General features: G+C 41.2%; 1 protein-coding gene across 3 annotated transcripts in view; it reads right to left on the reverse strand.

The window, feature by feature from the left end:
* LOC145343718 (uncharacterized) overlaps positions 1-19,234 on the reverse strand; it is an 81,530-nt gene extending 62,296 nt beyond the window's left edge. For all 3 annotated transcript variants that reach the window (XM_080189954.1, XM_080189955.1, XM_080189953.1), the window contains exons 1-8: positions 19,006-19,234; positions 12,012-12,078; positions 11,491-11,637; positions 9,963-10,109; positions 8,831-8,953; positions 8,570-8,737; positions 3,888-4,082; positions 1,754-1,876 (exon numbers count right to left, since the gene is read on the reverse strand). In XM_080189954.1, coding sequence (XP_080046080.1) covers positions 1,754-1,876; positions 3,888-4,082; positions 8,570-8,737; positions 8,831-8,953; positions 9,963-10,109; positions 11,491-11,637; positions 12,012-12,059 — 951 coding nt within the window. In that variant the 5' untranslated portion in view covers positions 12,060-12,078; positions 19,006-19,234. The remainder of the gene's footprint in view (positions 1-1,753; positions 1,877-3,887; positions 4,083-8,569; positions 8,738-8,830; positions 8,954-9,962; positions 10,110-11,490; positions 11,638-12,011; positions 12,079-19,005) is intronic.
* Between the last annotated feature and the right edge of the window lie 6,732 nt (positions 19,235-25,966).

Here is a 25,966-nt window from a genome sequence, read left to right on the forward strand (position 1 = left end):
ACAGAAATGCCAACTCCAGCTGCATGTGCATACTGTGAAGTGAATAAATACATACCTATCATGTATAAATCTTATTTTTCAAACCTTCCTTCAGAGATGTAAGTCAATTCGTCTTTTAAGTTTTGCGGAAATATTTTATTGCCTTGTGGATCCAGAACTGGCTTGCCTGCAGAAGGCAGAGAGTGGTTGTGGATGGGTCTTTTTCTGCATGGAGGTCGGTCACCAGTGGAGTGCCCCAGGGATCTGTTCTAGGACCCTTGCTGTTTGTCATTTTCATAAATGACCTGGATGAGGAAGTGCAGGGATGGATTGGTAATTTTGCCGATGACACGAAGGTTGGTCGTGTTGTGGATTGTCTGGAAGGATGTCAGAAGTTGCAGCGAGACATAGATACGATGCAAGACTGGGCGGAGAAGTGGCAGATGGACTTCAACGTGAATAAATGTGCAGTGGTCCATTTTGGCAGGTCCAACGGGATGAAGGAGTACAATATCAAGGGTAGGACTCTTAGCAGTGTAGAGCAGCAGAAGGACCTTGGGGTCCGGGTCCATGGGACTCTTAAATCAGCCTCACAGGTAGAGGATGTGGTCAAGAAGGCGTATGGTGTACTAGCCTTCATTAATCGAGGGACTGAGTTTAGAAGTCAGGAGGTAATGCTGCAACTTTATAAGACCCTTGTCAGACCCCACTTGGAGTACTGTGCGCAGTTCTGGTCGCCTCACTACAAGAAGGATGTGGAAGCTATTGAGAGGGTGCAGAGGAGATTTACAAGGATGTTGCCTGGATTAGGTGGCATGCCTTATGAGGATAGGTTGAGGGAGCTAGGTCTTTTCTCCCTGGAGAGACGAAGGTTGAGAGGCAACCTGATAGAGGTTTATAAGATGTTGAGAGGTATAGATAGAACATAGAACATTACAGCGCAGAACAGGCCCTTCGGCCCACGATGTTGCGCCGACCAGTTTTTCTAAAAAAAAACACTGACCCACTAATCTAAACCAATCCCTTTTCGTCCATAAACCTATCCATAGATCTCTTAAACGCCCCCAAACTAGGCGCATTTACAACTGCAGCAGGCAGGGCATTCCAATCCCTCACCACCCTCTGGGTAAAGAACCTACCCCTGACATCCGTCCTATAACTACCACCCCTTAATTTAAAGCCATGCCCCCTCGTGCTAGCATTCTAGATAGGGTGGATTCTCAGAGGCTATTTCCCAGGGCTGAAATGGTCGCTACGAGAGGACACAGGTTTAAGGAGCAAGTACAGAGGAGATGTCAGGGGTAAGTTTTTCACTCAGAGGGCGGTGAGTGAGTGGAATTGGCTGCCGTCGGTGGTGGTAGAGGCAAACCCATTGAAGTCTTTTAAGAGACTTCTGGATGAGCACACAGGATTTAATGGGATTGAGAGTTATAGATAGGCCTGGTAGATATGGATATGATCGGTGCAACTTGTGGGCTGAAGGGCCTGTTTGTGCTGTAGTGTTCTATGTTTATGGGTCAACTATAATGTAAGAGGTCTTATAGCCCACAAGCGATAAAAACAGACTAATAGTCCTGCAAGATAAAAGTTATTTTGTAATGAATGGTTCAAACCAACCTGAAACAATTTACTTCAATGGACTTTTAATAGCTTTCATGGAATCTTTTGCACAGAATTTGCCTTGTATCTTTAAGTGTGGACCTCAATTTATTCAATTCCTTTAGTCGTGGATTTAATACAGTAACTTTTCTTTAAATTAAGAGAAAAGGTTAACCTGTTCAAAGTCGGCACTGGCATCTGATTTTGAGGCTACAATAAATAGCTCCTGCTCATGCTTCTGCGCTTGCTCAGCAAGTTTGCTTTCCTTTGCTTGAATCATTTCCTGAAACACGCGAATCTGAAACAAAGATTCCATCATGACAAGGTGACGATAATTAATGAAATTATTGATGTCACAGTAAAAGTGAGGTACATGGCACTTGCCACTATTAACAGGTACCAGTTCATCTGAATTGCTTTCTGATTTTCTTTGATTCCCATGTTAATGGTCAACATTTATCGTTTCTTCCCACTAATAATATGAATCCTGCTGTCGTCAACTAACCATTGTGAAGGTTAGCATGTGAGGCATCATTAAAATGATGAATTTTATCCCTTCTGGGTCCCCCCCACCTGGAAATCTGAGTATACGTTCTTCTAAACCTATTGTCTTCCATATCTTATTTGTTTTTAAGACTTGCCCAACAACGGAATATTTCAACATGGATCGGTTTTTAGCTGTAGACAGCCTGCTTTTACTAAGACCGACCTAACTGAAAACTATCATACCTTAATGCATCTTTTAGCCCATAAACACACTTCGTCAGGTTCCATAATTTCCCTTTATATCACCAGCTTCTTTTGGAGGCTTTAAGAATGCTTTGCTTTGAAATAGCTTGCCTTGCAAAAATGCTTCTTTGTTGTCCCATTCCCATGAGTTGGTCACTCGAAAAATCCTAAAATTTACTTTTCCTGCTGTTGGAGAATCTATTCTAAATTCCTGGTTGTTGAGTTGTTCCTCAACTCACTGACCTACAAGTCTGGCTCTAGCTTTATATATCCCATGAACTTTCTCCATGCAGATCCATCTAAGAGACAATGTTGGCTGTCCTTTGTCTGGCACCTCTGTGTAAATACCAAACTCTCTCCAACTCATGTTCTTTTTGCTTTGTCAACTTTACCAATTTACTATTTAACTTGTTAATAGCCACGAGAGCTTCTCTATCATGAGCGTTTTTACTTCTTGTATCACTCCTCACCTATTCTTTGGTCCTTGCTCCTGTTAAACTATGTCCCTACTAGATCTCCTGTCCCTATCTGGTCTACTACTAAACACGTCTCTCCTGCAACTAGACTCCCTTTCACAAATTTTTGATTTTCTCCCTGGCTGTGATCACCATGTCTGAACTTACACTACATTTGCTGGCTTTCCACATGTCTACATGTTTATCATAAACTACTGGATATTTAACATCCATCAACAGAACCTATTAGATACTAACAATAACTTCAAACAAGTCACCAATCGGCAGTTAATTACAACACTCCCAAAAGATTGCTGCCTGAGTTGCAGAGTTTTGTGGTTACCTATCCAAAATAACATCTTACTGTTTGCCTCTCTGCTGATGCGAAGAGAGTATCACGCAGCTCCTATATTTGGATGGTTCCAAAACAAGCTAAATCTACTACAGATATTTGGGACTATTAATTACAAGTGTAAGTACTCTTTCTCAGTGACTGCAAACGTGGTGCCACATTCATTCAGATTGTGAATTTTTTTTAGGAGATATTAAACATGTCAAATTTAAAATTTCACATTTTTTGCTTACTTTTCATCTCTGCCTCTTTTCTCTTAAGCCAATCCTTCTTTCACTCTCTATTTCTTTCTGGACCCCATTTGAATGAATTCATCTCCTTTAATTGTCTCTTCTTCTCAGTCCTCCCACTGATTATTTCAGAATGTTTAAATCTCATTAGTTGTGGGTATATCCTGTTGGTATCCCTAATTAGTAACGTCCCACTGCCTTAATCGAAAGGTATCTAACTGCTGGGTGGCTTTCCCTGAAACACCAAATGTTAACAGTTAAAAAAAATCTCTTGATTGCTTTTGGCACTCAAATTTTACTGAAAATTTACTCTACCAATAACATATCTTTATCCTCATTTAAAAATAGTTATACCATGCACCAGTCAGATCTTGCAATATTCACTTCATTGTGATACATAAAACTGTTATATATAATAACATTGTTATATTTAATTAAAAATAAATAGTTCCCAAAGAAAACCCAGCTATGGCCTGTGTGTTTTCATGAAGGTAGATCATTTCGTGCAGTATACCATCCCAATTCCATTGTATTTGTACTCACATTTTTCATGTACATTGCCTCCTTCTCTTGATACTGTGTTTTCTCCTTGTTAAGCTGGTCCTTCAGATTTTCTGCTTGTTCCTGGAGAAGGCTGAACCTTTCTTCACTCTCCTCAATCTTTCTGGTCAGACTGTGAACCATTGGCTGCAAATCACTGACAGACATTTCCTTTTCTGCAACCTGATCCTGCTCTGTCTAATTAAGAGAATTAAGACAGGTAATGAGGTTTTTTTTAAACAGTAGTATGATTAGATCTGGTTGTATCTACAATATCTATAACATTTACCCAAAAAGTACTGCAAATGTTCAACATAGCAGGTTCAATCTGTAAACAAAAATACCTTCACACTAGGATGGAAGCAAAAGTAAGTTTGAAAGTAAGAACTTTGTGCAAGGAGACTGAAGTTATGAATGATTACATTGAAGTAGGCATACAAATAAGGTAATCCTGTGAAAATTAAAGATTTTGTTTTATCTTATAAGATAGCAATTAGTACAGGATGATTAGGTATCAAACAAGGTTTTTTGTAAATACTACCTTTCTTTTCCTTTAACTTGCCCTCTTTCCGCTTTTTCCTTCCTTCACCAGTTTTCTCCACAACTCACATTCTTCACTGCACTCAAGCCTAAAAGGTTGTGCCCAACAAATAAAAGTCCGCAGTATTGCTTTTGTACTGTTCCCAAAGATATAATTCAGATACAGTCCAGATACTTGATATGACCAAAGATACACTTTCCCAGTCCTAACAAATGAAGAGGTACTCAGTGGAGCACATAGTTCCACACTGTGCTAACCCAAATGTTTTTACAATTACACACCTCTTTCCTTAAGACCTTACCATGTCTGGTTGATGCTGAGTAAGGACAAGACTGAAAACAAGAAACCTTGCAATTAAGAGATTCCACCCTACTGAGGAAGCTTCAGGCGAATGCTCTGCAAATTGCGGAAACTGAAACAATTGCAACCAAAACAATCAGCATTCTAAATAAAACCCACAGCATTCTTTTAAAAAGTTAAACATGTTCTATCTCCCAATGTTAACAGATCCTTAAAAATATTCCAAGATCTTGATCTACATCTTCACTCGGGCCTGTGTACCTTGTTTTACTGAAATCCATCCATCAGTTTTGGAGAGATATTTTTAAATGGACAAACAGGCTAACAAATGGGACAAAACTATTATTTATGTTTGCCTTCAATGGCAGAGGGAGATGAACCAAAGCGTGATCATAAGTATGAAGAAATGTGGGACCGCAAGTCAGACAAGTGTTGCCAAACACTGGAGCCAACATGGGCTACCGCCATAAGCCCAAGATGAAATCAATGGATTAACAATACAAGTTAATAGCAATAGCTTCAAATGAAAGCGCATTCTTTAACTCACTCCTCAAAAATTATGGAAATCCCGAAGACTTGACAATTCATACAACTTGGGATACACATCCAATGGAATAAAAATTGTAAGAAGTCTCATAACAGCAGGTTAAAGTCCAACATGTTTAATTTGGTAGCACGAGCTTTTGGAGCACTGGCCATTCATCAGGTGATAAAGGGGCAATGTTCAAAAGCTTGTGCTACCAAATAAACCTGTTGGATTTTAACCTGGTGTTGTGAGACTTCTTGCTGTGCCTACCCCAGTCCAACACCGGCATCTCCACATCATGGAATAAACCTGGTGAGAGACAAAATTCCAACAGAATTTTGTGGGACATCCCACCATATATCAATGAAGTAAAGTGTAAAGAAACTAAGACATCATACTGTATATTTTTATAAAATATATATAGATATCCTCATGGCTATTTCTAAAATTTAAAAAATTGAACAAAGACCTTTAAAAATGCTGAATCTATGTCTACCTGTGAGCTCCAAACAAAAGAAGCTACCTGGTAGTGTCAGAGAAACTCGTACACCATTAACTCCAGGGAACGACTAACAATCCCCTGTGGATCCCCACAGACCAAATTCAAAGCCATCTGCATTTCATAAGCCAGGTTGCCAAACTGAAGTCTGCTCATCTGCTAAGACAAAGGGCCTTGGAACCTTCCTTTCAATACTTAATGACCAAAACATTTAACAATCTTGGGGATCCATGCAAGGAATACACACCCCTTTTCAAAGTCAGTGTGGAGAGGTTGGAATCATGTGACATGGGCCTCTGGCTTATGGAACCCGTAATATTGCCTTGCTGAACTAAAAAGCTCACTCTGCTGTTTACCATCTAGCTGGCAGTCTCACAGAAAAGATGCTGTGCCCAAACTAAATACCTGGTTCCATTTACACTGCTTCTGCTGGAATTCCTGTATCATTACCTGCAAGACTGATTCATTTCTACATGTTTATCTCATTGTGTGAAGGCAACACCACCGGAAAAGTGAATTATACAGAATCAGTTTTCAGCCCACTGACCTACAGGAATGAATACCACATACTGGACTCTGGAACCCACGTGACTGCCTCCACAAATCCTCTTTTTCTATACTCCTTCCATCTATTGTCTGAGTTTGGACGCAATGTTGCAGCCCTTCTTTCGTGTTTTAAGTGTGTGCAAATAAACAACACCTTTGAATTCACCGTATCGCGAGTTTACAGTGGGGTTATTAATAGAAAATTGAATCACCCCAAAAAACAAGGGATTGGGAATTACAGCACCACTTAAAGAAAGAGGGAAACAAATTAAAGAACGTGTACGAACAGGTGGTGAAAGAAAAAAATTCTGCTGTTTAAATTAATCCTCCTCCTGTCTGTAAACTGAGAAATGGTTCAAATATTAACTTCTATCTGGCAAATTCTGAACATGATGTGGTCTATCAGACTCAATCACTAAATGCGTACTATTCCAAACTTACACTCCTTAGTGAGTCAGTAACCACAATTAGCGCTGCCTCCCTTCCACTCTGTAATCAATATTAACCATATAACACCTTGGTAAATTTTATATCTACAGCTCAAGAAGAGCATCTGATGATTCACTGGTCCCTAATAATGTCAGCAGAACTTTCAGCACTAACTATAATTACTGTACTGAAACTACAAGCAACTCCGGGAATCTGTGAACATGCAGGATAACAGGATAACTCCCAAGTTGCTGACAGTGATTCTATTCTTCTCTAGGATGCATACTGTTGAAGTTCCCTCAACTGGTTTCAACAGGAAACCTATGAATTGGTGAGAACGTCCAATCTTGTGCTATTAATCTTGCTGTAAACACCCTTGAAGAAGTCACAACTTGTTGAACGACACGGAATTGGTGTTTTACAGTCTACCAACTTCAGCATTACTGTGTAACACCCTCACTGGCCCAGAAAAGCTAATTTTCGGGGAAGTGAAATTTCACCATTGAGCCAAATAATTCCACATACCTTTGAAATAATTTCAAGTTTATCTTTCATCTTAATCCAATCATTGTTACTTTATTTAAAATTTCAGGAAGTAAAATAGAAGTAAATGATTTCAGTTCTTTAATCCTCATTGTTTGCTGTCTGTGAGAAAACGTCAATCTGTTTGCAGACTTCACTGCTATGGCACGCCTGGAGATCCACGTGACTTGGTACCAAATTTAAACTGCTATCAGGAAAAGGGAAATCCATGCGACAGAGATCACTAGATTTTTGTGGGCAACTTTCTCTGATATCAGCAGCATCATTACTTTACTGCAAGATACTTACAGGTCACAATCAGTTTATTTATTAGTTACAAGTAAGGCTTAATGTTGCAATGAAGTCACTGCAAAACTCCCAAGTCACCATACTCTGGCACCTGTTCGGGTCAATTCACCTAACCAGCACGTCTTTCAGAATGTGGGAGGAAACCAGAGTACTCGGAGGAAACCCACGCATCCACGGGGAGAATGTGCAAACTCCACACAGACAGTGACCCAAGCTGGGAATCGAACCCAGCTCCCTGGCGCTGTGAGGGAACAGTACTAACCACTGTGCTGCCATGCTACTCTAAAGAAGCATGGGGCTCGTCTGGGATTTGAACCCGAGACCTCTTGCATTCTGACAACATTCCTAAGCGAGAATCATACCCTCAGACCAAAGAGCAACAATTTCATTACAGTGTTAATGTAAGCCTACTTGTGACACTACGAAACATTAGAATTCTTCCTTTGCAACAGGGCACTGATAGCCTTTAAACCTTTAATAATTTCAACAAAGGACATAATCCATTTAGTTTCTTTAGCAAATGAGTATATCAAACTTCAACAATTCTTCTCTACAAAGCTCAATTTTTAAAACCTATAGAAGTTAAATACACTTCTTAAAACCGCTCAGCCTGTCCGAATATCTCCTCATGTGGCTCAGTGTCAAATTTCTGATTAAATCTCCTCTGAAGGGCCCTGGAATATTCTACCTCAAGTGAAAGTTGTCATTGTCAACTAAACACATGAAATAATTTAAAAAGGAGGATAGGCAACTGATAAAGAAGGTTAATGTGAAGCACAGCATTATCTGCTTTCAAGTGGGGGAGATTTCAACTTTTGCACAAATCTGTAGATTAAAAGAAAAGTAAAATCCTAAATACGACACAGCCGATTTTGCTCACATTAACAGCGTAATAACTGCAGACACTGGATATATCATAGTATTATGAATGAAGAAATAAAATTTCCTCTAAAGAGGCCTAATGAGCAGCTGTGTTAATACAAATGCTGCAATGAATTTTCCTTCAGGCTCACCTTAATTTCCTCACGAGGTATAATTACTTGTTGAGATGCATGATCTGAAGCAGCAATTAGCTGGAGCTCAACAATATAGGCCTCTTTTTCAGCCAACTTCTTATCCTTCTCAGCAAGCATCATGTCCATATTGGAGCCACGCTGCAGCTGGACTTCCAGCTCTGTAAGCTATACATCATTTAAAATTAAGTGACATTATATCTTGTTATACACATATCCCAATACAAGCAAACAAAGCAGATATATTTTTCCAAGTCTTACCGTCTTCTTCAATTCTGCATCTTTTTTGGCAACTTGCGATTCCAGTTCTTCAACCTTTTTCCTCAACATTAAGATTTTACCTCGATTCGCAGCTGCATGTTCCTGATCACCATCACTGGACTGCTACATTTAAATCATTAATGCAAGTTCAGTCCATTTGCTCTCATTAAATATCCACATTTTACTCTCAGTTTACAGTAGAGTTTTATTAAATACTACTTAAATATGCAATGCCTATTTCACTTTCTCCACACATCAAAAATGACAACTTAGAATTATAAAACGCAGAAGGAGATCGTTCAGCCAATTGTGATAAACACTGGCTGTTTGGAATAACTATCCAATTACTCTCACCCCCCTCCTATTTCTCCACAGCCCTACAATGTTTTCTTTTTCATTTACATATCTAACTTCCTTCTGAAAGTTACAATTAAATACATTTCCACTGACTATTCAGGCATTCCACATCATAAGAACTCTCCACGTAAAATAAATTTCTCATATCTCCTCCAATCCTTTTGACAATCACCTTCAATCTACGTCCGCTGGTTAATGACCTTTCGGCTGCTGGAAACAGTTTCACTATCACATAGTATCCTTTACAAAGACAAATGAAAATGCGGGGACATTGCTTTCAAAACCACAACAGTAGTGTAGGTGTACATTTCAGAGAAATCAGGCAACCTTTCAGCACAGAAAGTGGCAATTCGGCTTATTGTGCCTATGCCAGCTCTTTGAAAGAATCCGACCCCCTTGCTCTTTCCCTATTTTGTTCCATTTAAAGTATATATCCAATTTCCTTCCGAAAGTTACTAACAGCATTTCAAGCAGTGCATTTCAGAGTCTAACAACGTATAGCAGAAAGGAATTCCCCACACTTCACCTTTGGTTCCTTTGCTATGCCAAAAATTTCAGCCACGTGGACAAAATATGAATGTACCACTTTCACAAACGTGAACTGTAATTCAGTCAAGAATTTGGCAGAGTAAAATATATATTCCCCCATTTTAAAGCAATAAAATTCAACACAGGATTCTGCTTTGTGTGGTACCTATAATGTATTCATTAATAGGTTGCCATTTTGGTATAACTGACCAGATATCGATAACGTCAGTAACATAACATGCCATACCTTGTGCTTCCCAGTTGTCTGCTCCTTAGCACCAGAAGCACCAAGCTGCTTCTTCAAATCTTCCAACTGAGCAGAAAGTGATGTGACCTTTGCCTTTGTCTGCAGTTTCATTTTGGAAATCTTTGCTTCAAAGGCTTCTTTGTCTTCCTGCAGTAAAATAAATCAAATATAACACTGCGGACACTTTCTACTTTATTTCAAACTGATTGTTATAGGACAATATTTTACCAGGACTCTGATGGACATTTACAAGAAAAAGTATTAAAGGTTACAGAAGCAAGGCTGGTAAAGTGCATGGAGTTGAGATGCAGATCAGCCATGATCTAACAAATGGTTCAAAGTGTTAAATCACCCACTCCTTTTCATATGTTCTTTTGACTTGTTGCTATTACATTAGGGAGGCACAGTGGCAAGCACTGCCGCCTCACAGCTCCAGGGACCTAGGTCTGATTCCCGGAATCTGCACATTCTCCCCATGCCAGCATGGATTTCCTCTGGGTGCACCGGTTTCCTCCCACAGTCCAAAAGACGCGCTGTTTAGGTGCAATGGCCAAGCTAAAGTCACCCGAGTACGGCGACTAGGGGATTTTCACAGTAACTTTATTTCAGTGTTAATGTTAGCCTACCTGCGATACTATTAAATAAACTTTAAAACTTTAGCCACGTTTACAAGGAAAATGCAACCTTGCTAATAAGGATGTGTGACGGTACAAGTACAGCACAGCACGCAGCCCACATCTGGAGTCAAGGCCTAAAATGACATAGCAACAAAGCAGCCTCACTAGATGCAGGAGTTTCAGTTCAGAGTAAATGCTTAACTCAGGGTGTAAAGAAAAAGACCTACTTTTATTCAGTGCCTTTAATGTCAAGGCATTCCAAGAATTTTACAGCCAATAAAATACTTATTGAAGTGTAGTCACTGTTGCAATATCAGAAATGCAACAACAACCAAATTGAGTATAGCCAAAGACATAATGACTACATTAGCAACACTGATTGAGGTATAAATATTGACCTAGGGGGCCCCAGAGATAACTCCCCTGATCTTCTTTGAAATAATGCAATAATGCCATGAGATCTTTTATGTCCACCTGAGAGAGCAGACAGAGCCTCAGTTTAAAGTCTCATTCTAAAGAAAGCACTTTTACAGGTGCAGCATTTTCTCAGTACCACACTGGAGTGTCGACCTAGATTTTTTGCTTGAGTCCCTGGAATGAGGCTTGAACCAATGACCTTCTGGCTCAGAGACAGGTCTGACAGCTCCAATTAACCATGGGTACGTTTATCAGATTAACAACTGAATAAGAAGCATTGTTGACTATTTTTACCCCAAGAACAAATTCCTAGTGAAATTAATAATCATCTAGGGTAGTTGCCTTGTACAGTTTATTTTTGCCTCTGGACTTGGAGAGGTTTTGGCTAAAATTCAGCTGATACAAGTATATAAATAAGGTATAGTGCTTTCAACAACTCACTTAATAAAAAGAGGCACAAAACACATGCAGTTGAATTTTTAAAATTATATTACCTTAAGCAATTGATCTTTCACATGAAGCTGGTTATCCTTCTCCCGAATTAGTTCCTTCAGCTGCAATACCAGTTGTTCGTTCTGGGCCAGCTGCTCCGTTAAGTCTGTTACAGAGTGTTCACCAACATTCTCCCGGGAGCTTGCTGCCTGCAGAATAATTTGTATGGATTGGATACCATTAATAACTACACAGTGAGAAAGCAGCATACAAATTCTGCACTGGGGACCAAAATCTTATCAATATAACCGAGTTCAAATAGTGTTCAATTTAGCAAGATACTGTACCAACAATTTAATTCAAGAGAGTTGAAAGTGACCAGGGAATGGAAACAAATGGAAGATGCACATTAAATTAGATGCATCAAAAAGCACTCTCGTGTATATTTTCAAAAGTGCAATCAAAAGCACATGCAAAAAGCAGCCCACAAATCATTTTTATTGCAACTAAAATGTCAAAATATATCTTTATGTCAAGCTACATACAACTCAGGGAATGTTATGATTGTTTAGGATATATTTACCCCCGATGTTGCTGGGGGCGGCTCGTCTGCAGAGTACCACTTCCACATGGCTCCTTCTTAGATGTGGCTATAAATCAACCAAAGCAATAATTAGGTCATTCCAAAGCACAGCATATTTAAATATAACATTTATGGTTCAACTGCTGACTATACTTGTAGGGAACAGTGCCTGGAGTTTCTGTTGTTGAAGGGGCTCTGAGATGGAGGTGAAAGTTTTGAATAAAAGACAGGAAGCTATGTACAAGTTGTTACTGGAATCTTTCTATTTAAATGAATCTATTCATCTGGGATCAGAAAATTTGATTGTTTAAAATTGTATTTAATTAACATGCAACTTAACTTTGGACAGGGAACTTTGAAAATTAAAATATAGCATAGCTCACCCTAACAACCCTGTTTGAAATGAATCCCCAGGTTTGACATTCTGATGGCAAGACACTCTTTATTTTCCAATAGAAAAAAGCTCTACTTCAACAAAAACTTAAAATAGGATCCACTCAATTTGATCCAGGTACAACAATGAATGGTAATCTATTGTAGCATAAATCTTGCATAGATTTGTGCATACTCTTCCTGATAAGGTAGCCTATTCATCTGCACACAAATGGCAACAAGATGTGAGATGGAAAGTGCTCCAAGAAAACTTACATAAGCCATGTGCAATGTGGAAATGTGCATGAAGGACAAGGAGACTGCATTTGTCTCTGAAAACAAATCTTCAAATCAATGAATTGGAAAATCCCAAGCCAGCATCTGCAAAGTGCTTCGTTTAGCAAAGGGCACTGTTGAGTCAGAGAGAAGATGAGGAAACTGGATGTGCAAAGCACAGAACCAGTTCTCCCTTCATTAGATGAGTTCAAAAAAGCAATGGCCACTGTTTGAAAGCTATGACTATTATTACGTAGAACAAATGATCATTTTGGATTGGTTATCAAAAAAGCAAAAAATATGAGGAAAACAGAAGTAATAAAGAACAATTTGAATGCATAGATTTTTTTGTAAACATAATAAAATGATGCTTACTCAAATTGGTTATTTCTTCATTTTCCTGGTGCAATTACAAGTCTTGCCATGCCATTTTAAAGACCTTTATAGAGTGAGCTTTTCTATTGGTCCCGAGTTTGGGGTGGCACAGAGACACAGTGGTTAGCACTGTTGCCTCACAATGCCAGGGATCTGTTCAATTCCCAGACATTTTTTTTCATACACAGAGAATAGTGGGTGCCTGGAACTCGTTGCCAGGGGAGGTAGTGGAAGCAGATATGGTAGTGACTTTTAAGGGACATCTTGACAAGTAGGTGAATAGGATGGGAATAGAGGGATACGGTCCCCGGAAGGGTAGGGAGTTTTAGTTAAGTCGGGCAGCAGGGTTCAGTGCAGGCTTTGAGGACTGTTCCTGTGCTGTAATTTTCTTTACACTTTGTTCCTGGGTCACTGTCTGTGCAGAGTCTGCTCATTTTCCCCGTGTCTGCATGAGTTTCCTCTGGATGCTCTGGTTTCCTCCCACAGTACGAAAGACATACTGGTTAGGTGCTTTGGCCATGCTAAATTCTCCCTCTGTGTAGTCAAAAAGGTGCCGGTATGTGGCGACTAGAGGATTTTCACAGTAACTTCATTGCAGTCAGCACAAACCTACTTGTGACAATAATAAATAAACTTAAACTTAGATTTATACCATAAAACTTGACTGTCTGCTAGTTCATTTGAGGTTGAAGATTAGAAATGCTGGTGAGGAACAGTTTCAGATTGTTTTGAATCTGTAGTAAATGTTTCATTGATTTTTTAAAAACTATATAATAACATATTACCTTCAATACTACTCATACAAGTCAGAGGATGATCCACTTATATAATGAGAAAGTGTAGGTGTTTGCCCCTTTAAGGCTGTAAAGCTTTACTGGTGTCAAATCATAGATTCATGTAAGGGTTAGCTAAATAAGTATGATGGGGAAAGGAACAGAAGGTTATGTTGAAAGGGTCAGAAGAGGGGTAGGAGGAGACTTGTGTGTAGCCTAAACACTGGTCCAAATGCCTTGTTTCTGAGTTGTAAAGAGTTTCCAATTCTGATTGTCATCAACACCGAATTCACACAGAACGCAATTAAAAGCTAGCCGCAAAGCAACAAATTGGGACAATTTATACAACGTTCTCCACACTTTGTTACAAATGCCAATTAGTACACAGAAGTGGCGCATTCTGACCTGCAGCCACAAATTACAAGCATCTGCATACCTGACTTCACAAGTACCTTCAGTTACCTGCATCTGTCAGTTTAGACTATCTCCCCTCAAGGGAGATCTTGAGCTAGGGCTTGGAAGAAAGGGTCCTAGTTAAAAGCATAGCCCTCATGTTGCAGTTGAACATTGCAATCACACTCCAGAGCAAAGATTTCCATGAAGAATCCCACAACTGATCTGTTAGTTTAAAATAAAACCATTGTTAACCCTGGCTGCAGCTCAATCAGTGTGATTAAGCTCACCAGGCTGCAGTAGATAGAATGTGGAGCTACATGACAGTTTTACTGTAGACACTAACAACTGTTGCTTAATTTAATGAATGACATTTAGTCTTCTTCTTATTTATAGATCTCCTATGCTTATAAATACATTATTTGTGTTCCAGTGAATTGAAAGATGGCACCAATAGAAAGACCTCAGGACATCCTAAAGCACTTGAACTATTTTTGAAGTTTATTCAGAATTGGAATGTAGGGAAAGGTGGCAACCAAATTGTGGACAGCAAGGTTCTATAATGAAATACAATCAATAACTGGAAATTCTGTTTCCATTTAAATACTGGCCAGGAAATTTCTGATCCTCTTTTGCATAATGCAACAAGATAGGATATCAGTTTAATATCTCATTCCAGTTACGGCAACTTAGTTTAGCAATTCCTCAGTACTGCACTTGTCAGCCAAGAGTGGTTCGTGAACCCATGACTGCTAGGCAACAGTTCTACTCTGAACCAAGACTGACACTGAAAGGACAATAAAATGAATCCCTAGCAATAAAATGAAACACTAGCAACTTAAAGCTACTTCCAATTAAAAGCCAAGGAAATTGATTTTGTTTCGATATTGGCATGGACACCACTTTGAAAACATATTCCATATAGTACAAATTTTTGCCACCACAGAACATTTGCTGCAGCTTTTCACTCATGTAGTTTCAAGCATATACAAGGGTCTGCTTCAAAGTTACTGCTGCTGTAGATGTCAAGCAACAATTGTAGTTTTACTGCATTCAGACTTAAAATATTAATTGTGTCTCTCCACAGATGCTGCCAGACCTGCTTGAGTTTATCCAACATTTTCTGTTTTCATTTCTAATTTCTAGCATCCTCAGTATTTTGCTTTTATATTAAGGCTCTTATACCAGACAAATACTTCAGGAGTGGCAGAGGGTATCAAGTGATGCCTCCTTCGCATTTGTGAATTGAGTCATTGCATGCTCCTTTGTCGGTTCTGAGTGAGCACAGCAGCACACTTGAGAACTTTTAATTTTCAAGTACTTGCTTCTACCATGATCTTTAGAAATGAGGTTTAGAGTTGGCCATGAGTTTCTTGGAAGATTGAAGCCAGTGGAACTTCTATATCAATACTTATTTGAGGCGTTTGTGGCATCTTGTAACCTCCATTCAATTTTCCAAGCTTCATTAAGGTTGAAGTCACTTGGTGGAAGGTTAAGCACTTGGATTCAAATGAAATCGAAGGGCATTGTTGAGGTCCTGGTAACCATTGGACGGAGGAGCAGAAACAGGCCATTCAGCCCATTGAGTCTGCTCTGCTGTTCAATTACATCATAGCTGATCTGATAAGATGGGAAAGAGGATTTTATCGCCACAATCCTTGATTCCCTTATCATTTAAAAATCTATCTGTCTCAGCCTTGACCATACTTTACAGCCCAGCCTCCATAGCTCTCTGCTGTAAAAAATTCTTCCGACTCACTACCCTTTGAGAGAAGAGTCTTTTAATATCGTTGATTTGCTGGATCAACAAGTCAAGTATAGCTACTTTTGCTCCATATTGCCATACAGAATCAGTAAGAGTGCAGTGATGTCTGAAGCATTGCTACTGAGGTTCCCAAGTCAGCTTCTGAACCAAGCTTTACAACCGTGAACATAATTTACAAAAGACATCATAGTAGTCTTGAAAAAAAAACACGTTTTGTCGAAGCATTTCATCTTACACACATTAGGACAAACACAAGAGTGCTGACATCAGGAGAACAGCAACTTTATACTTGTTTTCTCTAATGTTAGTATTCTGAGATTGTTCTAATGAATGCAAGATAAAAAGATCCAACAAAATGTTACTTTACCTAGTTCGGTACTACCAAGTGATTATTTGACATCATAGCAAATTAGCTATAAAATTAATTAATTAGCTAGGAAAGAAGTGTTCTTATATTTATTTTAGGATAGTGTTCTGCTGAAAGTTTGCATCAGCAATTTTCCCAGGACTACAGTTTTAATCCCAAAAAACCACAATAAGAATGTCAAAATTAGATGGTCTCGCACAACACTAAATCTAAACATTATGAGTTGCACAAAAAGGTCCAACTCAACAACACTGATCCTCACTTGGCTGCCAAATTGTTCTTCTAAAAAGCAATTTAAACACACACACAGAAATTATATCCTTATCCAACTTCTACCTTTATCTGAGACCACGTAAGCAACTTAACCCACAGTACCAACAAACAGGCAGGAGCTTACACAAAAGTAGGATGCTCCATCAGTTATATGAAATGGCACCCTCTTGTCTTCTAGACAAAATTCAACAAAGACGCTGTCCCCTCAGTCAGAACCATTTTGCCAAAGCTGATTGCATGGCTGCTGCGTAGTTGAAGCTCTACTCTTTTGTCAGGGGAGCTTGCAAGACCAAGTGGCATCCAGAGAAGCACATTCTTGGCTATTTTATGGCCCCACTTAGCCCCTTGAGCCTGTTTCACCAGTCAATGAGATCATGGCTAAGGTAAAGCAAAATACTACAGATGTTGGAATCTGAAAAACCAAAAAATGCTGGAGAAACTCAGCAGGTCTGACAGCATCTGTGAAGATAGAATCACATGGGGGCATAATTTTAGGGTGAGGGGCAAGAGATTTAGAGAGGGTTTAATAAGAAACATTTTTCACTCAGATGATAGTGAGAATCTGGAACGCATTGTCTGGCAAAGTAGTGGAATCCAGAAATCTTACAACCTTTAAAAGGCATTTGGATGAGCAGTTAAAATATCATAACATTCAAGGATATGGGACAAGTGCTGAAAAATGGGATTCACGCAACTTTGGTAGGAGTAATTGCTGGTGGAGACATGATGGTCCGAAGGGCCTTTTCTGCTCTTTATGACTCTATGGCTGTTCTGTGAGCTACACATCTTTGTCCTTAAGAACTTTGATTACCAAAAGATCAACCTCAAATTGATTGATCAACCTTGCATCAACTGCTCTTTGTGGAAGAGAATTTCAAATTTCATTTGGCCTTTGATGTCTTCTAATTTCACTCCTTCTGCTGCTTAGCCTTAACCAGTACTCAATCAATTCCCCTTAATATCTTAAAAATTAAATCGAATTACCCTTCAGCCCTGGCTCCTGATCTAACCAAGACCACAAGAATCTATGGAAGATTGTGAACGAGCCCAGTCTATCACGCAAACCAGCCTCCCATCTACTGATTCCATCTACACTTGCCACTGTCTAGAAAACCAACGAGACTAATCAAGGATGGTATGAATGATATGTTTTGTCTGTAGAGCGTGCAAGAAACAATATTTTTCAGTGTAACCCAATACATGTGATAATAAATCAAATTCCAGGGACTACAGTCTTAGTTTGTGTTGTCGCTTTGCACAATTAATCCTTGGAGTCCCGGTATGGTGGCAAGGTGACACAGTGGCTAGCACTGCTGCCTCACAGCGCCAATTCCAGCCATGGATGACTGTCTGTGTGGAGTCTGTACATTCTCCCCATGTCTGTGTAGGTTTCCTCCAGGTGCTCCATTTTCCTCCCACAGTTCAAAGATGTGCAGGTTAGGTTGATTGGCTATGCTAAATTGCCCTTTAATATGAGGAAGATTAACATGGTAAATACATGGGGTTATGGAGATATGGCCAAAGAAAGGATTGCTGTCAGTGTTGGCTTGATGGGCCGAATGGTCTCCTTTTGCACAGTAGGAAATTCTGTGATTGTAGACCAGGTCTACCTGAAATCAACAGGTCAGGGAAACCCAAAAAGTATGCAGGGATGCCATGCACATTCATAAAAACATAAGAACATAACAAATAGGAGCAGAAGTAGGCCATCTAACCCTTCGAGCCTGCCCCGCCATTCAACAAGATCACGACTGATCTGAAGTGGATCAGTTCCACTTTCCTGCTTTCTCCCCATAACCCTTAACTCCCTTGTCTATCAGAAACCTATCTACCCGTGACTTAAATATATTCAGCAAAGTAGCCTCCACCACTTCAATGGGCAGAGAATTCCAGAGACTCACCACCCTTTGAGTGAAGAAGTTCCTCCTCAACTCCGATCTAAACTGCCCCCCCCCCCCCTTATTTTGAGGCTGTGCCCTCTAGTTCTGCTATCCTAAGCGGAAAGAATCTCTCTACCTCTACCCTATCTAGCCCCTTCATTATCTTATATGTCTCTATAAAGATCCCCCCTCAGCCTTCTAAACTCCAACGAGTACAGACACAGTCTATTCAATGTCTCCTCATAGGCTAGCCCCCTCATCTCCGGCATCAGCCTAGTGAACCTTCTCTGCACTCCCTCCAAGGCCAATATATATTCATGCTGCCAGAACTATCAAGTGAAAACAATATTTGGACTTGAGCATTCAAAATACGATCAAAAGTTGACAGCTTACGAGGAATGCCTTAACAAGGCGTGGTCAGCACGAACAATAACACATTTACCAGGATCCTGTTCCTCCACCAGGTTGTCCCATTGCCACTCAGTGGTGGATGACTGCGCCTGCGCATCTCAGCGCTTACCTGTGTGCGGCCCGACAGCTGCAGGCGGACGTGCGAAGCCGGACTCTCACAGCCAGCAGCTTCAAGGGGGAGCAGAAGAATGAGTTATAGCGCCATGATGGTATCATATAAGTTGTTATAAGCTTAGGCAGAGGTGGATCACCATTGTGGGGGGGTTGGGGTTCAGCCAGCCCAGCCGCTGCTCCTTCGCCGCTGCCACAGCACCGAGGAGCAGCCCGATCCCAGCCCAGCGCCGTCGTCTCCGCGTGATGTCAGCACGCACGACGCTGCCTCCTAGGCGTGGGCACGCACGGGGTGTCTGCCAGGTCCAACGTCCCACCAACTAGGCAGCCTGGTTAGCAATTGCTGGTGGCAGTGACCTGAGACTGGCACACATACCAAATCCATTCAACGTCTAAAAGCTGATTCATTCTTAAACACTAAAATTTTGGTTTGATTTCTCACCACACCAGGTTAAAGTTCCAACAGGTTTATTTTGAATCACGAGCTTTCAGAGTGCTGTTCCTTCCAGTTGTGAGTCTGCTTATATATATATGTCATTACAAAATGTTTCTAATAGCATGAATCCTTCCAATACTGATGCCCTTTCAATAGTTATATAAAGGAAGTCAAGGGCTGTCATGTCAACCCTTTAGCAAATGAATAGTTCAAATGTTGGTCCCCACCATCCCCATTGACGAAATTGCAGGATGCACATTTCTGAAGTTCGTCATCTGTAAAAAGCTAACTTAGGAATAGATATATAGTATCCAGAGGACACAAAAGGGAATATTTGAATGCCAGTTATTCTTTGATGGCAACCAAGCCTGTCTTCTGTGCAATATTAGCCACTCGGCCTTGAGAAACAGTTTGATTCCGTAACCATTTCCAGCAATAGCTTTGCTTCCTGACTCTATGGCTGGAGTCCCATGGCTATGCCATCTTAACTAAGTCTAACTTTTTAACTAACTAATTAATCTCTACAACTAACTGCAGCCTCTTTGTCACACCATCTGAAGAAGTGGGGTCATATTTCACAATGATACTGGTGACATCCAGCTCCATTTGTTATCTGACCATGCTGCTGAATTGTCAAGCTAGCTGCCTGTCCCACATCAATTGTGCATGTGCTACCATTGCTTTTAGCTCAATATTTTTAGCCACCTACAAACTCATTATTCCACTCGCAGATTCCATCCCACCCTCAGGCTCAACCACCTTGTTCACAACCTTAACCTTGGGTGGCACAAGTGCCAGGGACCCTGGTTCAATTCCAGCCTCGGATCACTGTCTGTGCGGAGTTTGCACATTCTTCCTGTGTCTGTGTGAGTTTCCTCCACATTTCAAAGATGCATGGGTTAGGCTGATTGGCCATGCTAAATTGCCCTTTATGTCAGGGGGACTAGCTAGATTAAATGTATGGGGTTATGGGGATAGGGTCTGGGGATGGGGTTATGGTCAGTGCAAACTCTATGGGCCAAATGGCCACCTTCTGCACCATAGCTTCAATGATATTAAAATACAATCCGACCCGAAGATGAACTATCTGCTTTACACCCGCCCTCGGGAGGATCAGCTGCTCCCCCACTCGATCTGCTGCTGAAATTTTCATTCAGCCTGTGTCATCTCCAGATTTCACCATTTCCAATTCTCTCCTGGTTCAGCTCCCTGTACTCCAGTTCATCCAAAAATCATTGCATTCATATCTTCACCTGCAACAAGTCCCACTCAACCACCGCCTCCCTTCTCATGAATCTCTATTGACTCCCAGTTCCACCCTTATGCAGGCCACCTACAGCATCCATTTAAAATGTTCGTCCTTCTGCTTAAATTGGTTCATGGCCTTTCCGCTTTTAATCTCTGTAATCCCTCCCCCAGCTCAAGTAAACTCTTTATTCCTCTGAATCTGCCCCAATTCTTTCATTTCAACATTGACAGCCCTGCCTTGAGCTGTTGAGCTTCTATCCTCACCATTTCCAGCCTAAAGCCCTTTGCCCTTCCCCTGCTTTAAGACCCTGATTAAATCACTAAGCTTCTTTAACCATTTTCTTTGGCTTCGCATCCAATTCTGTCCACATATGCCTTTGTGAAGCGCCACAAAATGTTTTTCTTACATTGTAGGTGCTCTGCATATTGTTGCCTATTTTGTTAGTTTAGTGGCAGAGTGCCCAGATGTAATAACGATCATTTGGTAACCAGCCAGGTCCTCAAGACCTCTATTGTATTCATGTTGTTAATGGAGGAACAAGAAATGTCCTCAAATATGCACAATGAAGCAGGGGGAGTGAAGTGAGAGAGTGATTCACATTAACTGCTGGGGCTGCGATGTCCTGAGGATGTGAGATGCGGTATACTCTTTGTATTCCCTGCTGGCTGCTTTACATCTAATTTACAGCACAAAAAGAGACCAGTCAGATGGAAATAAAACCTTCTGTAATTCATGCTTTAATAGCATTGAATTAAATAATTAAACTGTTGCCTAAAGAAATTCTAGCGATGATAAAGACCGCATGATTCAAAATAAACTAGCTACCAGCACTAACATTTCTCACTTAAAAAGCATATTTTTACTGATGTTTGGGCTCTCAAAGGATTAACAATGTAATAGCCGATTTAGAAATGATAAAGCCAACATATTTTCCTTAAAGGTCCCACACGCACCTCAAAATTTCCTATTACACCGCTACTTTCCTGAGAATGTCAGCTTAGAAACTTAGATAGTAATACAGAAAACAAACTGATGTTAAAGTAGCGTAGAGATGAATGATATACAAAAGCACTAATCATTGACATAATGGCTGGAATTCACTCAAAAGAATCAAAGTGTTGAATTTGCATGAAAACTGGAGTAATTCACATTGTATTTTCCCAGTGAGAGTTCAGAGAAGAATCTGCCACATTCTGTGAATTGCAGCAGTCACTAGCATGTATATCATTAAAAACCAGAGAGTGGGGCCTATCCACGCCAGAGCGGCTGAAATCGGCATGCTGAGCAGGCCACTGCACCAGCACCGATTTGTCAGTGTCGAGATTGGCGCACGCGCAGTGATCCTGCACTGCCAGCCCTCCTGATTGCTGGCCCCCTGATCATTCCCGGGCCAGCCTCAAACCCCCCTGCCTGGTCCATCCCGATCTCCAGCCTCCCCTATTCCCCTTCCCCCGCAGACTTCGACCCCCCACCCCACCCCAGCAGGCTGAACCCCACACCAGCCCACCCTGATCGCTGGCTTCCCTCCTTCCTCCACAGCAGGACCCCCACCCCAACCGATCGTCCCCACCCCCAGGCCTCACCCCCATAGGCCCTGCCCCCTTGGCACTGCCCCATGCCCAATGGGCAATGCCAAGGTGCATTGGCACTTTGCCCCTTGGGCAGTGCCAGGGGCACCGGCTGTCACTGCCAAGGTGCCAATGCCCAGAGGCATCTTCCACCACCCAACCCCCTGGGGGGGGGCCCCCGATTGCCCCATTCACTCCAGTGGGTCGGGCCGCTAGTTTCCTGTTATTGGGGAGCTACTGTACACCCTGCTGGAGTGAACCACTCCTGGCAGGGAGGGGGAGAGGCTAGCATGCCCGATGATTTCTGCCCCCGGGCCCGCTAATTACATTTAAAATAGATGGAAATAATGATGTTAATGAGTTTGGCATCTCCCTGCTGATTTCCGGTGCAGAGCAGATGCTGCCAGAAATCCGGCACTGGGCGATGCCAGTGGGGCAGGAACGCATGGATAAATCCCACGTCTCAGCCACTGAGAGATTCTCCCAGCCCTCTGCGCTAAAAAATTAGCAAAGTGGATGGGAGAATCACCCCCAATATCTTGAACACTAATTTCTAGGCTATCATCACAAAGATAGATCAAGTCAGTAGGTACGTCCAGGTCATCCCTCCATTGATACCAGTAATCCTCTAATGCCACCCCTTCCATCGATGCATGCTTCTTGGCAAAAATAAATAAAATTTTAAAAGTTCTTCTCGGCCTTTTGGCTAAGATCAAACATAGAATCAAGCCTGAGATCAGGTGTAACGGCTGCTCTTAACAGCTTGGATCTGGTGGGCGGGATTTTCTGGCCGACCTCACCCCGAAACCGGGGTGAGGTCCCACCTGAAGTCAACAGATCTTTCTGTGGTCCACCCCCTGCCTGCTATGATTCCCGTAGATAGGGGATTGGGAAAATTCATCCAGTGTGTCTGTTTTGTGGAGACCATGAATTGGATTCAACCTGAATTTGAACTGGATTTTTGAGCAAGCAAGGAGATGGACGAAGGGCTAGCCCAGTCCACTCTGCACATAGGCTTTGTAACTCCGAGAAAGAAATAAAATCTGAAGCAAATCTAGCTCCCTCAGAATGACTCTAAACTTGATCATTCTTTATCTGAATGCTCTCGATCTCAGAATAATTAATTAGCTAACATAATTAAATGGGTATTTATGTACACATTTTGTCACACCATGGTTACATTACAGAGATAAAAGAAATCCAATAAATATTCTATGCAACATATCTTGTGGAAAATAAGGCAATTTTTTTTTTACATAGTAATAATGTTGTGTCTGAATTCAGATTAGCCCAGCTGCCTGAAACAAAATGCATGAACATCGATCCAATCTCACCATTTGAAACCTTACAAGTTACAATAGACAAGCTATTAATTTGGGGATAGGTTCCAATGTTCAGTAGCCTTGACTTTCCCTCGCATTGTTAAACCATATTAAATAGTAATGATGAATATTACTTTACGTGTGCAGACATTTCAGGAAAGTAGTTCACTTGACTACTCACTCAACAAAATGTCATCTGATGGATATAATATACCATCAGACCAATCTTCTTTGTAAGACACATGGGTCACAAACAAAGTATTTTGAACCATTTATTACAGGTAACACGTTTGTGTTCTTGAGTGAGCTGGACACCAAACCTTTTCGGAATTTATCCCTTGTGCAGTTGTTTCTTTTCTTGAGTTTGCTATTGGGATCCCCTGTTCTGAGGCTGCCAACTGACTCCAGGCCAGAGATCCAGGTAAGGTCCTCCGAGAGCCTCTCATTATTTCCTGACAGAATGGTTTTCTTATCCAGAATGGAAAGCTGCCTCATACTACCAAGCGCTCGAGAGGGTTTGCCAACTGGTGGAAAGCTGCCAAGATTCTGAAGAAAAGGCTATGAACACAACAATTATTTTCCTAAGACATAAATGATCATCAATAATTGTTAAACTTCCTACAAAGCAGGTTATTCAATGCAGACATCATTCTGTTATACTTTACATGTAACAAAAACAGAAAATGCTGGAAATAGCTTTTGTTTATTAATTATTGTCACAAGTAGGCCTACATTAACACTGCAATGGAGTTACTATGAAAATCCCCTAGTTGCCACACTCTGGCATCTGTTCAGGTACACAGAGCAAGAATTTAGCAAAGCACCTAACCAGCACGTCTTCCAGACTGTGGGAGGAAACGAGAGCACTCGGAGGAAGCCCACGCAGACAACGTGCAGGCTCCGCACAGACAATGTCCCCAGCCAGGAATCAAACCCGGACCCCAGGCACTGTGAGGCAGCAGCGCTAACCATTGGGCCACCAGCAAGTCAGACTAACTCTGTTTCTCATCACAGTTGTTGGGTGGTATTTCCTGTCCCACTTGGGGATCATAGCACACAGGACACAGACCGTGCAAAGGTCTGTTGGACTCAGGTGGGATTTTCTGGCCTTGGGGCAAGCAGGGCTGGAAAATCTTGCCTGTTATGTTTCAGGTTAATGACCTTTCATCAGAACCTGGTGCTGTCTGAGCTGCTGCATTTCCAGCATTTTCTGATTTTATCCAGATCTCCAACATTTTATTTTCATACACCTTTTATGTTCATTCAGAAACGTCATAAACAGAAAGTGCGATACAAAGTTATGCATTTGCGTGACCTCAATTCATAGCTTCAAATCATTAGATTCGTTCCACTGGTCGGCGCAACATCGAGGGCCGAAGGGCCTGTACTGCGCCGTAATGTTCTATGTTCTAAACCTGTGCTCAAGGCCACCAGTTCTCTGAATATGTCAAAGCCTATTGCACAGGCCGACAGATCACATTCTGCTGTCCCGTCCTCTTATAATTTTGGACTATAGTGTTGCAGTGACAGAATAACTAAAACAATAGCTGGAACCAGCCGTTCCCATCGCGGGATGTTCCGGTCCCTTTGATGGTGAACCCACGCTGTGGTTTTCCCGGTGGAGCAAGGCGGATAAAATGGAACATCCCATTGTCAGCAGAGGGACCAGAAGATCCCACCACCGGCCAATGGCAGGCTTCCTTGGCTATGATGGGAGGTGTGCCCATTGTTTTTACTGCAGAATCTTGTGGATCAGAGTCTGTATTCTGACCATTTCCCTCAGGCTCCACAAGTAATTAATTAATTAGCAGAAGACTTTAATACTTGTTAATTTGTTCGTGTTGCCTGTCCCTATATGTCCTTGAGAAGGTGGTGGTGAGCTGCCTTCCTGAACCATTGAAGGCCATGTGGTGTAGGTACACTCACAGTGCTGTTATGAATGAGAATTGGTTCATTTCACCAATGAAAATTAAGATATTGATCTGGTTAAAAGAAAATTATCCGGAATCCATGCTGGGCTGAAGTTCCCTCCTCTTTACCAGGGATTTTTCACAGTAAGAAACGTGGAAATGGACAATACCAAATCTCTGAAACTGCCCCAGACAGTTGAAGGAAAATATGCCACATTGAAATCTGTATAATGACAACCTGTTTAGTTTCAGATAATAACAAAGCCTTTAATTAATTAAACATAAACACTGTGATTAGAGGAGCAGGTCAAAGGCTAGGTGTAACTCACTTCCTGATTCTCCAAAGCCTATCCACCATATATAAGGCGCAAGTCAGGAGTGTGTAGGAATACTCCCCACTTGACTGGATGGGTGCAGCTCTAACAACACTCAAAATGCTTGACATCATCCAGGATAAAGCAGCCCATTTTATTG

The sequence above is a fragment of the Carcharhinus amblyrhynchos genome, chromosome 6 (assembly GCF_965287045.1).
Source record: "Carcharhinus amblyrhynchos chromosome 6, sCarAmb.v2.hapA, whole genome shotgun sequence".
Taxonomy (NCBI): Eukaryota; Metazoa; Chordata; class Chondrichthyes; order Carcharhiniformes; family Carcharhinidae; genus Carcharhinus; species Carcharhinus amblyrhynchos.